At 34.6% G+C, this 13892-nt stretch overlaps 1 protein-coding gene across 1 annotated transcript in view; it reads right to left on the reverse strand.

The window, feature by feature from the left end:
- Positions 1 to 13892, reverse strand: part of CEP112 (centrosomal protein 112) — a gene marked incomplete at its 3' end in the record, with an annotated part of 160784 nt that overhangs the window by 142472 nt on the left and 4420 nt on the right. The window contains exons 5-8 of the mRNA XM_084298321.1: positions 9608 to 9704; positions 8277 to 8348; positions 1646 to 1693; positions 1431 to 1508 (exon numbers count right to left, since the gene is read on the reverse strand). Coding sequence (XP_084154447.1) covers positions 1431 to 1508; positions 1646 to 1693; positions 8277 to 8348; positions 9608 to 9704 — 295 coding nt within the window. The remainder of the gene's footprint in view (positions 1 to 1430; positions 1509 to 1645; positions 1694 to 8276; positions 8349 to 9607; positions 9705 to 13892) is intronic.

A 13892-nucleotide genomic window follows, 5' to 3' on the forward strand; every position in this document is an offset into this window, starting at 1 on the left:
CCATTCACCGAGTACTTTATGTTGCTTCTTGGCATGCATTTTAATTTGTTTAATTTAAAAATACTATTTAAATGACAACATCATACTTACAATTTATTATTTAGTCTATTTTCACATCTTATGAAACCTTGCCTTGTCTCACCCTGAGGCAATGGTGGTTTGAAGACAGTCAATACAAAAGAACAGTGAGTGTTAGAACAGTACAGAGAAAGTGAAATATATGTGTCATGCAACTGGTGGATGTCTGCTTGTTTACGCGTCACATTAGACTTCCAGCCATCAACATAAAGCAGACTTTCATATTCATTGTTAATAAAATAATGCAAGTATCTGCAAACCAAATTTAGCCTCCCTTGTGTCTCAGTTAAAGATGCTTCTGAATTGTCCTTGAAATTAACGTTAGGACCCTTGTAATTCTTAAATGTTCTTACAAAATACCACGTAAGGGAGGGATGATTTCATGGTTTGCAGACGATGTCCCTTCCTTTCCAGCTCATGCATACTTGCAGTCCTATGTAGATTTAAGTACTTTTGGATAGCTTGTTCCCTGCACGCACATGATTTACTTTTCCAATAGCAAATGACTAAAACCAGAAAATTGAAGCATTTGAAAAGAGAAAGAACGTGAACTGTTGTTTGGGTTTGGTTTTCCTCCTAATATATGTTGAATTTGCTTTACTGAAGTCTGGTTCACCGTCTTTCCAAAAAAAATATGTAATGCCTATGTGATTTCAGAAGAACCCATGTGCTGAATATAGCATGTTCAAGTTCCATCTCATGACTGATATACTAAATGAAATTGGTTTATGGCAAAAACCATAGGAATACAACTTATCAGGCCTTGAACTATGAAAACAGAAAAAAAATGATCACAAAACTATTTTTTTAATCTTAAAAGTTGAAAGTAAATAACATATGAGAGAATTAGATAGGCATGTTTTGATGCTGATCTTGCCAAATAACGTTCAAAAGAAATCGCAAAATGAGTAAAGGAGGACTGGAGCTAGATGAGGCAAACATAGAAAATATGTAGGCTTTAATAAAAACAAGTTTTATATGTGCAGATTCTTAGAGGTATATAAGAAAGTAAATACGCTAAATCCTTGTTAAGTTAAAGGTTCCATTGCTTCTGTTAAAAGCTAAGTTTAAAAAATTCCTAGATTTCACTTTTCCACACACAAAAAGTCCTTCGAAAGAATAGTCCATGTGCTCAGAAGGTCTCTTTTATTCCATTAATAATTGGGAAATACATTAAGTATTTAATGAAAAGCCTTGTCACTTCAGGGAAAAAAATTCTTATATGAGATTTTCTGGTAGAACAAACTGCTTTGTGAATACTGAAATTGAGAAGAAAATACCCTAAATAGCTAATTTAGCTGTAATTCTCTTTTTTTTTTTTTTTTTTTTTCCCAGAAAAAAAAGCATCTTACCTCTTTCTCATGCATTTGAAACAGTGCCTGTTCATCACGAGAACTGCTACTTTTTCCTAGGCCAATTTTGGATGTTGTCTATTGAATGAGAAAAAGCAGATTCTAAATTCAGAGTAACAACTCCAAGTAAAAATCACTCCTAAACAGAAAAAAAATACTAAGCATGTTTGCCTGTTCTTACAAAATATGAAGGGAATATAAATGTAGATACTTACCAAAGACACTGGCATTGGTTTTTCCCGCAAATATCTTGGATTTTCTAGCTGAAAAACAAAGTTACAGAATAAGCAATCACATCAGCATTGCCTTCATATTTCTTAAAAAGACTAAAAAACAAGATTGTCTCTTTTATTATCTCTTGAAAAGATTCAAAAATGTTTGCAATAAAACTTTGAGTGCATAGTTTGAAAGATAATCTGTTTTAGCAAGCCTATACTTAACTCAGACACGGTATTGCTCAATAGAAAACCAACAAAATATTTAAGCATGCCTTTGGATGAATCTACCAGTTGAAGAACTTTTTTTCCCACTAGAAAGTTTGTAAATCTATTTGCACACTTAGTATGCAAATCAGAAACACGGTAATGTTTCTGCTGTTTCTAGATTCAAAAGGTAACATGACTCTAACCTAGAAGTTAAAAAAGTTAGTTTCCCCGTGCATAATTCTTTCTCCTTTCAGAACATTTCAACACATTTTAAGAAAAGGATCAGAATTTAAATGCCCAATACCACACTAATATTTTTTTTTATGAGTTAGAGAAATAGACAATCTTCATGAAAGACTATTTTGTGGATATAATCTTGACAGCAAGTTTTAAAATTTTAGTTTCTTCATGCAAACGCATTTCAAATTGTGCTTACAGAGAAAATATCTGAAAATTGCATGAACTTCAAAATAAGAAAAACCTGGCTGACAGAAGTTACTTCAAAACAACTCAAAATCGCAAGTTTCAAAATAATTTCAAAAATTTTAATTGAAGTTCTGAGATCTTGAGTGATTTATCCGAATTTTGAAACATACCAATGACTTTGACATCGCTTAGATAACAGTCTACTAAACAGTTTGGGAGGATTTGCTGCGCTGATTTCTTTGGTAAGCCAGCTGCAGTTTGGGTGAAAATTACATTTAAAAATTCAACTTTTCCAAACTCATGTGGTTGTAAAAATTCAATCTAAGCGTGTTTTAAAAGAATTAAGTAGCTACATATGTAGTTTATACCAAAAAAAAGCCAAACACTTTATTCAATAAATTTTCATTTAAATTAGTGTAAAGTTATAGAAAATTTACTGATTACAATGATTTTAATCTAGCATTTTTGAAAATTAGGAGTGTATTGAAACTGTATCCACATATGTAAGTCATAGAGACAAAACATAAGGAAATAATTCATTAACAGTACTGTATAATTAAAGCAGCTCTTTCAATCACTGTTTTTAAGAACTGAATACAAACCATTGTTCACAACCCACTTCCTCTATCTTTTTAATTTTCTCAGATGATAGGACTCAATCATCACATCACAGAGAATGCGTAATACCCAGGAATAGCTTTCAAGGGTATAATCTTGTAAAATGTGGCAGCGAGATTTGGAATGTGTTTGCGATACGTATCTTACAACATTTAGCCTTTTTTTTTCCTAAAAAAATTAAAATGATCTATGAGGCATGGCAAATATCAAGCATTTGCACTTTCTCCAGTACTATTAAATACATTTGTGAGTTGAATTTACCAGTGAAAAAGAGGCTTAATCCCTCTGAAATTTCAATTTGATACAGTATTATTCATTTCCTGTCCTAAAATATAATGTACAATTTCTATATGCTGTTAAAGAGTCATCATATTTCACCCAGAAGTACTTGAAAATATTAGCATGTTATCATAGATGTTCACCTATATCATCAGAAATATTCATTAATATTGTTCATTGAAACTGAAAGTTTAATGTGTTTTTCTTTACTGTCAGAGTTTACTGAAACAGATACATTAGGTCTTCTTTCATATGAAGCTTTTTCTTTCTTTTTTTAATATACCACTATGACTGGCATGGCAAAAAACATGGGTAGACAGTAGTGAATAAAGGAATCTCCTGCATGCACTTACTAAAAAAAAATTGTTAGAAGAGATTAGTGAGGAGAGAAATAGAGGGTGAGAAATAGAGGAGTAAGAACATCATGAAGTGCAAGTCCACAGAACGTATATAATAATAGAAAAAAATCAAGGGTGAGATGGAAACGCAAAGGCGAAAAACCTGTAATACAGAAACTTTAGGATTTTCTTTAGCCTACACATTTGTACCTGCAATACTATTTCATATCTGACATTCTCCAACTGCAGTAGTATTATGCTCTTCCTTCTAACTCATTTGGTTTCCAGCTCATATTGCATCTGCCCTGCAAGCCAAACCATTGTCTACAGACACCCAGCATTGAAGAAGGCTTGCCAAAAGCTCAAGGTTAGCTCCCTGACCTTGCTCCCCGGAAAACCGGGCAGCAGATAATCCCAAACACTGAAAGCCTTCATCATTACCAGGTGGACTTCTGAGAAGGCTAAGGCTGCAGAACTGAATTTCAAAGGCATAGATATTTTCCAAAAGTCCTCTATTGGAGGGAAAAAGAAAAAAAGGTCACCCTTTACTTTCACTTTTTCAAAAGCTAGAAATTATTGTAAATATTTATGATTAATTCAAATACTTTATCTGACCATGAAATTACGCTGTTTACAGTCTAAATAGCTAAGGTATATCATACTTGTTTATAAGAAAGAAGGAAAATGTGTCTCTAATACTTTGTACGGCCTAAGTCTTGCATTTTTTGATTTTGTAACAGCAGCCATATGTGCTTTGAAGTTTAATGTTCCCACTTTGTTACTTGTTGTGGATTATATCCACTTAAACTGATCTGTAAACATTTAATGTCTCAACATTCATTCTTTTCATGCTAGTCTTCTGCAAAACTTCTTGTTCTCAAAATTATACCACATTAAAGAGGGAATATCACAATAAAAAATGCCCAAAGAAGAAAAAAAGCTTGTATTTATGAGAAACATGCAAATTTAAAAATAATAAGCAAAAGGTCAAAGACAAACCAAAATACATATGTATGAAACTGAAGGGCTGCCATGAGAAGAACAGTAAATCATATCATGCTTTTTTAAGAGTATGAACCAAATAAATGTCATCATGAAAGACATCTTTATTTGAACTAGAATTGAACTCTAATTTGTAAATACCACTTCTTAATAAAAAATGACATTTTGAATCTCTTTGTAGAAAATATTTTTGTTTCTCCTGTTCTATTGGGCAGTTAGACAACAAATCATTTTTCAATTTGTGAGGACTGCCATGATCACCCTCCAGTACTCAAGCCTTCACAAACCAGTAAATCCTGGTGTTGGGAGGGCTATAGATAATCAGATTCCCATTAAGAGGGGAGAAAAAAAAATCTACTTTATGAAAACATATGCTCTTAATTCGTGAAAATAAGGCAGAAATCCAGCATAAAAACAGATTCCAAAACTGAATTTGAGATAAGTTAACCATAATTTTTAACTTCAATATTCTCAATTGCCATTTATTTTAACAACAGATAGCAGATAAAACTATGTATTTTTAAAGTATACTATTTTAAAGCAATGAAAGCCATGAGTGAAGCATTCATTGGAAAAGTAAATTGAGCTAAAATGGTTCCACATAATAGCAACGACAGTGCAGAAAAAGCCTAAGTTTGAGCACTAAGCACTTCCACAAAACTCATCCTCAGACTGTCAACTACATTTTACCCTTGGGGCTGAAAACAGCATCCAGGCTTTCTACCAGTCACAGTCCAGAAACGTATACCAGAGCTTCTGCTCTTTTGACACAGTAAATATCACAACAAGGACTATGGTAATGTTATGCTTTCATTCTTCCCCTTCCGAAGTCACATTTTGTTCTTCAGAAGATGTTTATCAAGGTCTATTTGTCTTCAATAATACACAATTGTATCTTATTACTGTTCAGCAATGGAGTCAGAAGGTATGTTGTATATATTAAGATGCAGGAAAAAAACATTTAGATCAGCAGGCTTGTTGTACATTCCCCCTCTAAGCTCCTTCAAAGACAAAATGTGATTGTTTTCAAAACAAGGATGGAAAAACACACATGAAAGAGTTAAGAACACTTCAGATTTTGAAATGGTAAACAACTAAACTGAACCTTGCCCTAAGTTCTTACTTTAATCTAGCAAACCCAGCCAGCCAGCATGTTCCCTACAGAAATAACTGCTGAGTAGCTTCAGGAAATTTGAGTAAGGACATTCTTATCTAACATCATAATTTGTAGGGAAGTTCACTTTAATGCTGCTTCTGCAGTCTTAGTGGAAGGACATTAAAGCACATAAAGATTGTTTGTCAGCATGGAAGTTGAATTTATTTTTTGAAGTCACAACACCACTTGGAGTTCACTGTGGGAAAGTTTGTACAGTGTTGCTGCCCTCCAACACCACAACATATACAGTAGGTATGTTTATAGTAAGCAGACAGACTAAGAAACCAAACAAAAGATAATCAAATGGTTTGTACAAAAATGGTTGAGCTTAACTAGACTGGAAAGACACGGGCAGATGTGAACTAAGTACACAAACCAGGCATATCATACACTGCTGCTGTAGCCACCCAAGAACTCTGTGTTTGCATCTACTTTAACCCTGTGTTATATATAATTTCTCCAAACAGGAGAACATATTTCAAGCCACTGACCATAGAATTTCTTCGGCTTCAGTCCTGTTAAACCTTTATTATGCAATAACGTTTGCCATGATTAATCTTTCTGTACAAGACCTGAGCATCCAAATTCTTTGGACTGAAGATTGTACATCGCTTCTGGTAAAAGGATTTTACCAGATTTTCGCTTCTGGCCAAATTTCAATAACGAAAAATGATGTTCTCCCTGATTAAAAACCCCTTTGCTGTTTCCCCAGGGTACAATCTCTTTGTATGCTTTCCACCTAAGATGAAGCACTGAATTTCCTGGGACGTTTAAAAGACTGGCTTTGTCACACCTGAAATTGACTACAATGACAAATGAAACCATACCAGAAGCATTGTGAAAAAACCTAAGTAGATTGGGTAAGAATATACAGGGGTCTAATTCATTGTTATTCCGCTACATAACTTACATTTTATATCCAAAAACTGTTTGTGTACAACCTACAAGTTTAGCGAATGCTAGAGGAAAACAGAAAGCAGGTTTCTAAGGAAATAATTCTCTTATTCAGCAAGCTTATTTTCCTGACACTACATATATTTTATGATATTTAGTTACTTCTCAAGAAATAACTAAAGGGAAGGTGAGGATGTCCCATTTATGAAGTACACTATATTTGCAACAGCATGCAGAAATTTATTGGCAGTTGTTAATAAAATATGATAGTTGAGGAGTTTTTAAATATATTCTAACATAGCTAAAGAATAACAAAGTAAGTTCAAAATAACAGCATGGCCAAAGATTACTTGAATTTGTCTAAACTTCTGGCTCTGACACTTTTCCTTTCAAACAACAAAACTATTTTTTCTTTTCTACATTGCAAATGCAACTTCAAGGCATGAATGCTTCATAGTCCCACATCGGTTTAGATAAGAGTCAATACGGCTAAGAAAAACACATTTTATAATGTATTTAAAATTAGCTAGTTTTAGTATTCATTATGTGAAAAGCAAATTTAATCACAATCAAAACTCAACTTTTTTAAAAAAACATTTAACCAAGAATGCCTAGAATACAAAGAACTTGAACAATAAAACATTTGATAGAGATAATCAGAAAATGCTGCAAGGCAAACAAAAAAAAAAATCTTATTACTCGTAAGAAGCAACAATATTAGCAAAGTGATGCAAGTTTTACTTTTCATGTAGGAAGTTATTACTGTTAACAACAAATATCTGAACTCTTCATAATACAGTCTGCTAAGCCTTGACCTCTCTGCTTAGTAGAGAAAGCACAGAATTTACCAAAACTTTTCACGCTATTTTTAATTAAAATTTAAAATATCTGAGCTACTGATGTAGGCATATCATAAAAGTAAAAACACATTAGAACCACAAGCAGCAACTATAGTGCAATGTTAAATTCAGTACGTGACCTTAGAAATACATGACCTACATAAGGATTTCATGTTCCCCATAATAAAACTCATTGTATTCCTAAATGTAACCACACTTCTGTTCCTCCATGTTTTTAAATTACTCTAATTTCTCCATCAAGTTTTTTTGGAAACACCTCTGACTCCTACTCAAGGAATTTTTGAGCTTTCCTATTTTCTCCATCAGGAACAGCCCACTGCCTGGACTAAGATTCTAGTTATTAAAAGGGAAGAAAAGAGATTAACGCACTGAAAAGCCTCTTGAACCTTGCCAATGGGAGGCAAAGCCTAAGCCATCAATACAACTCAACATTTTTGGTTAAAAATTTTATATTTCTATATTTAAAAAAAAATAAAAACAAAAAAATAACACACAGAAAGCCAAGCTCTTATTTATACTAACTTAAATTCAAAGTAATGCTTTCAAGTTTGCTAGAGACAGTCTTTGTTTCTACCAGAGTATGGCATCTGGTTTTGACCATCAGGTATTATTTTCATTGACTTATCAGTAAATATATTTAAATTATTTCTTCGAAATAAGACATTTGAACGTTTTTTTCCTGTTCATACTACATATATTTATTATTAGCCTTTTCGAGCTTTATTATTTCATTTCTGGAAGACTGACTCCTACACAAAATTTTGATGACTAAATTCAGTGATTAAAACTCTTTAGTAATATAGCCGAAATTTCAAGCTAATAAGTAAGTAATGCACTTCTTATTTTACCCCGAGATTCCAACTATTGAGACGTGCTTCGAGGTCACTGTCATCCAAAGCAGTGGTTTTTTTATGATGGTCCTGGAACACAAAAAGTCAAACGAAATATCAGAAGAGCTGAGAGAGGCATAGTGCAAATAAAAGCTTTTCATTAAATTTGGCAATGCCTACTCTGCTCTTCCTAACTGTGTCATGGTACTTGTCACAGCTTTAATCTAAATAGCTGTTACCAGTAGCATACTGTGCTAGAAAGGAGTTCAGAGGAGGATGAATCACCCTCCCGCCTCACTTTAATACAGCTCTTTATTTTACTTACTAATTCCAAAGCAATGGCCTCCTCTACACAGGGTGTGTTCACAAAAATAAGACAAAACTCCATTCTTCAGGGAACACACTCTAGAAATGAGCCATGCTTAACTGTCTTTGGCAGCTGATGGGAGAGCCATACAAGCTTCCAGTTTGACCTACTTGCCGTTCACTTCCTCCAGAGTTCTTAGTTGTGCCCAGTAAAGAAAAGTAAGAACAGTCTATATGAATTGCTAACAAGTCAATAGCCCACTCCCAGCTGCAATTGTTCTAAGCTGTTCCTCTGATACAATCAAGAAATAAACGTGGACAGATCTAGAATATACATACATCAAATAAAATATTTCATGGAGGTGTGGGACCTATAATTGATGCACTGACTATGATGAAGAAACTAGAAGAGATGGACTTCTCTGAGGTAATGAATACTGGATTTTAAAAGGCTACAAAACACATTTATAAAACAGAACAGCAACATCATATGTTTTAATAGCTTTAATTTTTCAGGAGTAATTTTTAGTTTTAAATGCTTGCTGTCATACAATACCATTAAATAGTTTGGACTAGAAGAGTTTTACTTGAAGTCTGACTGCTGTCTTTCAATCAGTTATAATGCTAGTTGTTGAGAGTTTGATAAAACAAGCTGTCCAAAGTTCACTCAAAGGTCAGCTATCATTAAAGAGAACCAAATCCATCTATGCAGATTTTTTTTTAAATCTATTACTGCAAATACAAGATGATATCAATACAGCCAATTTGCAAATCCTGTGGATAACAGCACATCTAACACGAAACACATTATACTAAACACAGCTCAACCTTTACGATGAATTGAGAGTATCCTACCAGAATTTTTTTCCTGTGCACAGAGGACAGATTCTGATGACCTTTAGTCTATGTCACTCCTTCCTAAATATCTCCATCTGTACACAGGGATCACGACTCATGCAATTGGAAATAACAGCTTTACAGGAATATATAAAAAGAACTCATTGAAACTACAGCAGGTTTTATTACGAGGAGAAGCATCTTACAGACAGCGATGCAGCTAGGTTATCTTCATCTGTCCGGTGAGGAGGGCTTGTAGACTGTGATCTTAATGTTGGCTTTCCATTGAACGTGAATCTCTCCCTGTTGTTATAACAAGAGTAAGCAGAAAGAAAATAATTTTTAATACTTGTGGCACACAACAGAGCTTACCCTTAATAAGATCCTTTCTACAACAGTAGATGATTATCCAGATGTAAAGGTCAAAAATAGTATATACGTATATATGGTATATTAAGAGGTGGTTTTTGCACTTCTCAGTCACTACAGTACCCAACACCTCTCAACAGATTTTAGAATAAACCTAAGTTCACCAAGAGGGCTGATTTAGGAGAACATGTTGTTAAGACAAAATTCCTAAGCACATGAGACAGCATGGGATGCTGTCTGACAACTCAGAGAACAGAAAAGGAACGATGATGTTGGTTGTCTGCACCACAGGGGAGATTAGTCTGGGAACTACTAAAAATGAGGTTAGATCAAGGTATATCTTCATGTAACATACAAACCTGAAGACAAGGACAAGAACCACACAAACAGCTCAACAGAAAAGCAATGACTTGAAAGGCCAGGGTGAAGAGTAACATGTGAAAGAAACAAGTCGTATATACTACCGTAGTTGCACCTCATTTCAGCTCTCTTTCAGGGACTATAGCGATATACACGGGAGGGACAGTGAGAAAAGCCCCGCAAGCAATACAGGATATAGTACAGAATAAACAAGTATTCTGTCCAGTACAGAAAAAAAGGAGACAAGGATGCTTTGAAAATGCTATTAATATAAAGCATTTGCACAAGAGGTCTCACGTAGCAGAAGATAACTGTCATTCATGAACCTGGACAAGAGATGCCTCCCAGTTACAGAACAATGAAAGAAGAGAACAGCAGCACAGAACAACAAAAACAACACAAGAACTGTAAAAGTTTGTTAAATAGGTTGATACAGCAAAGGATCCAAAACAGTAGCAGAACACCCTTCAGCATATACTCGGGTGTCAATTCCATATGTATTAAAGTAATTAAAGACTCCTGTTAAGTCAATCCACCTTCCTGTGACTAGCTACATAGTATTAAAATCAAGTCAGACCATTAAAATGCCTTTCATTCTTTCCATCCAGCAGAAAATTAGACTATAAGATATGCCAAAAGACACTGAGATGAATTAAGTGTTTATGAAGTGAAAGACAACCGTTGGATGTACAATATAAACTAGTCACTTCTAGGAAGACATACACAAACTTCTCATGAAGCACACCAGCCCAGCTTTCATCAGAACAGCAGGGAATTGTGAAATATAACAACTGGAAGCATATCTTCCCTTCTAGCAGCAGTAAATACGAGCAACATATATGGACGCAGAGTAACTATTACGAGCAGTAAAACAGATAAGTTTAGTTAGAAAAGAGGCAAAAAAGCTGAAAGGAAACATAGTAATACAATGACTTTCTCTAGCATTCTAAATCATACATATCTTACCAGAATTTAATTTTACCTGCTAGTAAGATGATTTTGTGTAAAGATTTGTTGTCTTTCACTGCAAGTCTGCACTTTTATCAAAGGACTTTTCCAAACTACATTCAGGTTATCAAGCAATTAACGTTTCATTCATTTAAAACCAGAAAGAAAAGAATTCATGCTCCGATCATTGAGAGATTAAGGACTATAAATAAATATCCAAACCAGACAACAAGCTACCTGTAATATTTTTAAACTGGAAAAAGGAATGAAGAAAATTAGATATAGTCTTCGTTCTGCACTTGCTAGTTTGAAAAGGAACTGAAAGGAAGTCACTTTCTCTCTATAAACAAGCTCTGCAAAGACCACTAAGGATGGACTGCAATTCTGCTCATTCCAAATGTATACCACCCATTCACTCCCTTTTGCTTTCTGCTATTGAGTCAGCCTCCAGAAAGCACACGATGTTATGTAAGATTATTTATTTTTCCTTCCACAGCAGGTGAGTGAAGAACGGTCAGGCCTGACGCTAGCTCTGTGACCTGCCTCAACAAAAACTGAACTAGCATGGGAGAAGGAAGCAATTTGCTGCTAATAAAAGAGATTAGTAAATAATTTCCTACTAGGAACAAAGTAAGGGAAACTCACTGGTTCTTCCCAGTATAGCACAGCCACACACTAACCTTTAACAATGTTTTTGAGGCATAATCTGTAACACTACAAACATACAGTAGAATTTTCCTACAGTCAGAAGGGGGTCAGATTTTTGTCCAAACCTAACCATACATTACTAAAACCTGTTCTCTCAAGTTTCAAATTAAACATGCAGCTTTCTAGCACCTTCTTGCTTGGTCTTAGACAAATCTGACTTGGAAGTGGAGCATACGTATTTTTTATTTAGCCAGATAAGCAGCTTCTTATGTAAAAAGGCAAAATCTTCACACATAGCATGTATACTGTAAGATAAAAATAACTGAACAAAGCTTCTCCATTTGTCTGCTTCCTTTAGAGGAGAAAATCTCAAATAAACAAACATGAAGAAGTTATTCATAAGCATTTCTCACTGGCATATCTGTTTTGCCTTGAGAAAATGTTTTAGCCCATCTGTAAGAATTAAGTCATGGTTGGAACATAAAATTTCCATCAAACTAAATATATCACACACTTCTGGACGCAGCTTTCCTAATACATGTTCTGAAGTAGTGAGGCAAGTAAAACGTAACAAGATCCCCATCTGCTGGCTCCTTACAAACTGCAGATTCCAGAAGATTTTTTGTACTTAATCTCTTTACTTGCACTGATGGCACGTTTAAAACTAAAAATTCAAAGAAAAACACAATCTTAATATAGACGCTTGCAAATAAGTATTAAAGAAACTATCCCCATGAAACATAATATCTGAAACATTCACCTGCAGTATTTCTTCCCACATAACTCATGCATTTAACATAGTTTCTCACTGCCTTAAAGATTAATTCTTGTTAATCTACAGGGATATCAAAATTTGCAACTGCCAACACAAATTCACGTTTCCTTGTACACAGTTCCATTCTCAGCTTGAGTACACATCAGCAAAACCATGCCTATAGCGCTAGGTTTCACTTCCAGAACTCATTACTGCTGTCATGGTATAATGGGCAACATGGGTCTCCTGGAAACTTACCAGAGCCTTGGAAACCAACTGTTGATCACCAACATAGATATTGCTGTAGTCCCACAGGGCCAAAAAAAAAAAAAAAAAAAAAAAAAAAAAAAAAAAAGTGAAATAAAACTTCACTATCCTGCCCACATCTCAGGGAACTTTGCAAGACCTACCTAAATCCTGGGTTCAGATATGGAATGGGAAAAGGGGTCAGGCTTCCAATGTCCTACTATAATCCAGGAAGAGAAAAGAAAAAAAAAAAAAAAAAAGGTAAAGAACACAAGGGAGGGAGTAGGCAGGCCTGTGCCTCAGCCTTCCTCAGAAGTGGACAAGCACAAGCTGGATACAGAGGGAGGAGTATGCTGTCTCACATCCTATTCAAATAACACCCCAGCTGACACTACAAGTAAGGAACTCAGAGCAATTAGATGCTCTTTTTTTTTTTTTTTTTTTTTTATGCTGCAAACATGGCATGGTACAGGAATCAGTGCCAAAAGTTCTATTAAGAAGATTTATTAGAAGTAATAAATCTGTATCAGCACAACTCCACACTGTTAGGCCTGAATGATATTTCAGCATGGTCATATCAGAGCACTTGGGTATGAGCAAACAGAAGATCCCTTAGTATTAACGTTGTAGGACTTGGAAATAGGACTGATGCTCTTTAAATGACTGTTACCACTGCATAATTAATGGATACATAAGAGGAAAAGTTTTGAGATACTGAATATTAACATGACATAACTTGCAAGTGCCTGTCACCTGCAAAAATGACAGCTGAACTATTTGAAACTGCAAGACTCAGCACTGTGATAGAAGGAACGTGAAATGTGCACTATAAACATAGTTAATTATGTTTTAAGGACAATTATAACACTTATGAAAAATATAACTGAACACATCAAAAAGCTTTAGACTTCTGAAACAAAACCTATGAGCATATTTCTAACGCAGTGAAACCAAACCAGAGGTTTCACACAGAATGAGAGCAAACACTTCCTCTTGTACAGAGCTTACTTAGGGTGTGAACATAATCCAGAGCTACCTATAACAGTGCTTTTTTCTGCAAGGATTTGAGAGTTTAAACATTAACTAAAACGTCAAAATAAGCAAACAAAAGGCAATTCCATTCATGACTGAAATGCAGCTATGTAAAAATGAACATAAAACTCAAT

This window comes from Netta rufina, assembly GCF_964035555.1.
Source record: "Netta rufina genome assembly, chromosome: 19".
Lineage (NCBI taxonomy): Eukaryota > Metazoa > Chordata > Aves > Anseriformes > Anatidae > Netta > Netta rufina.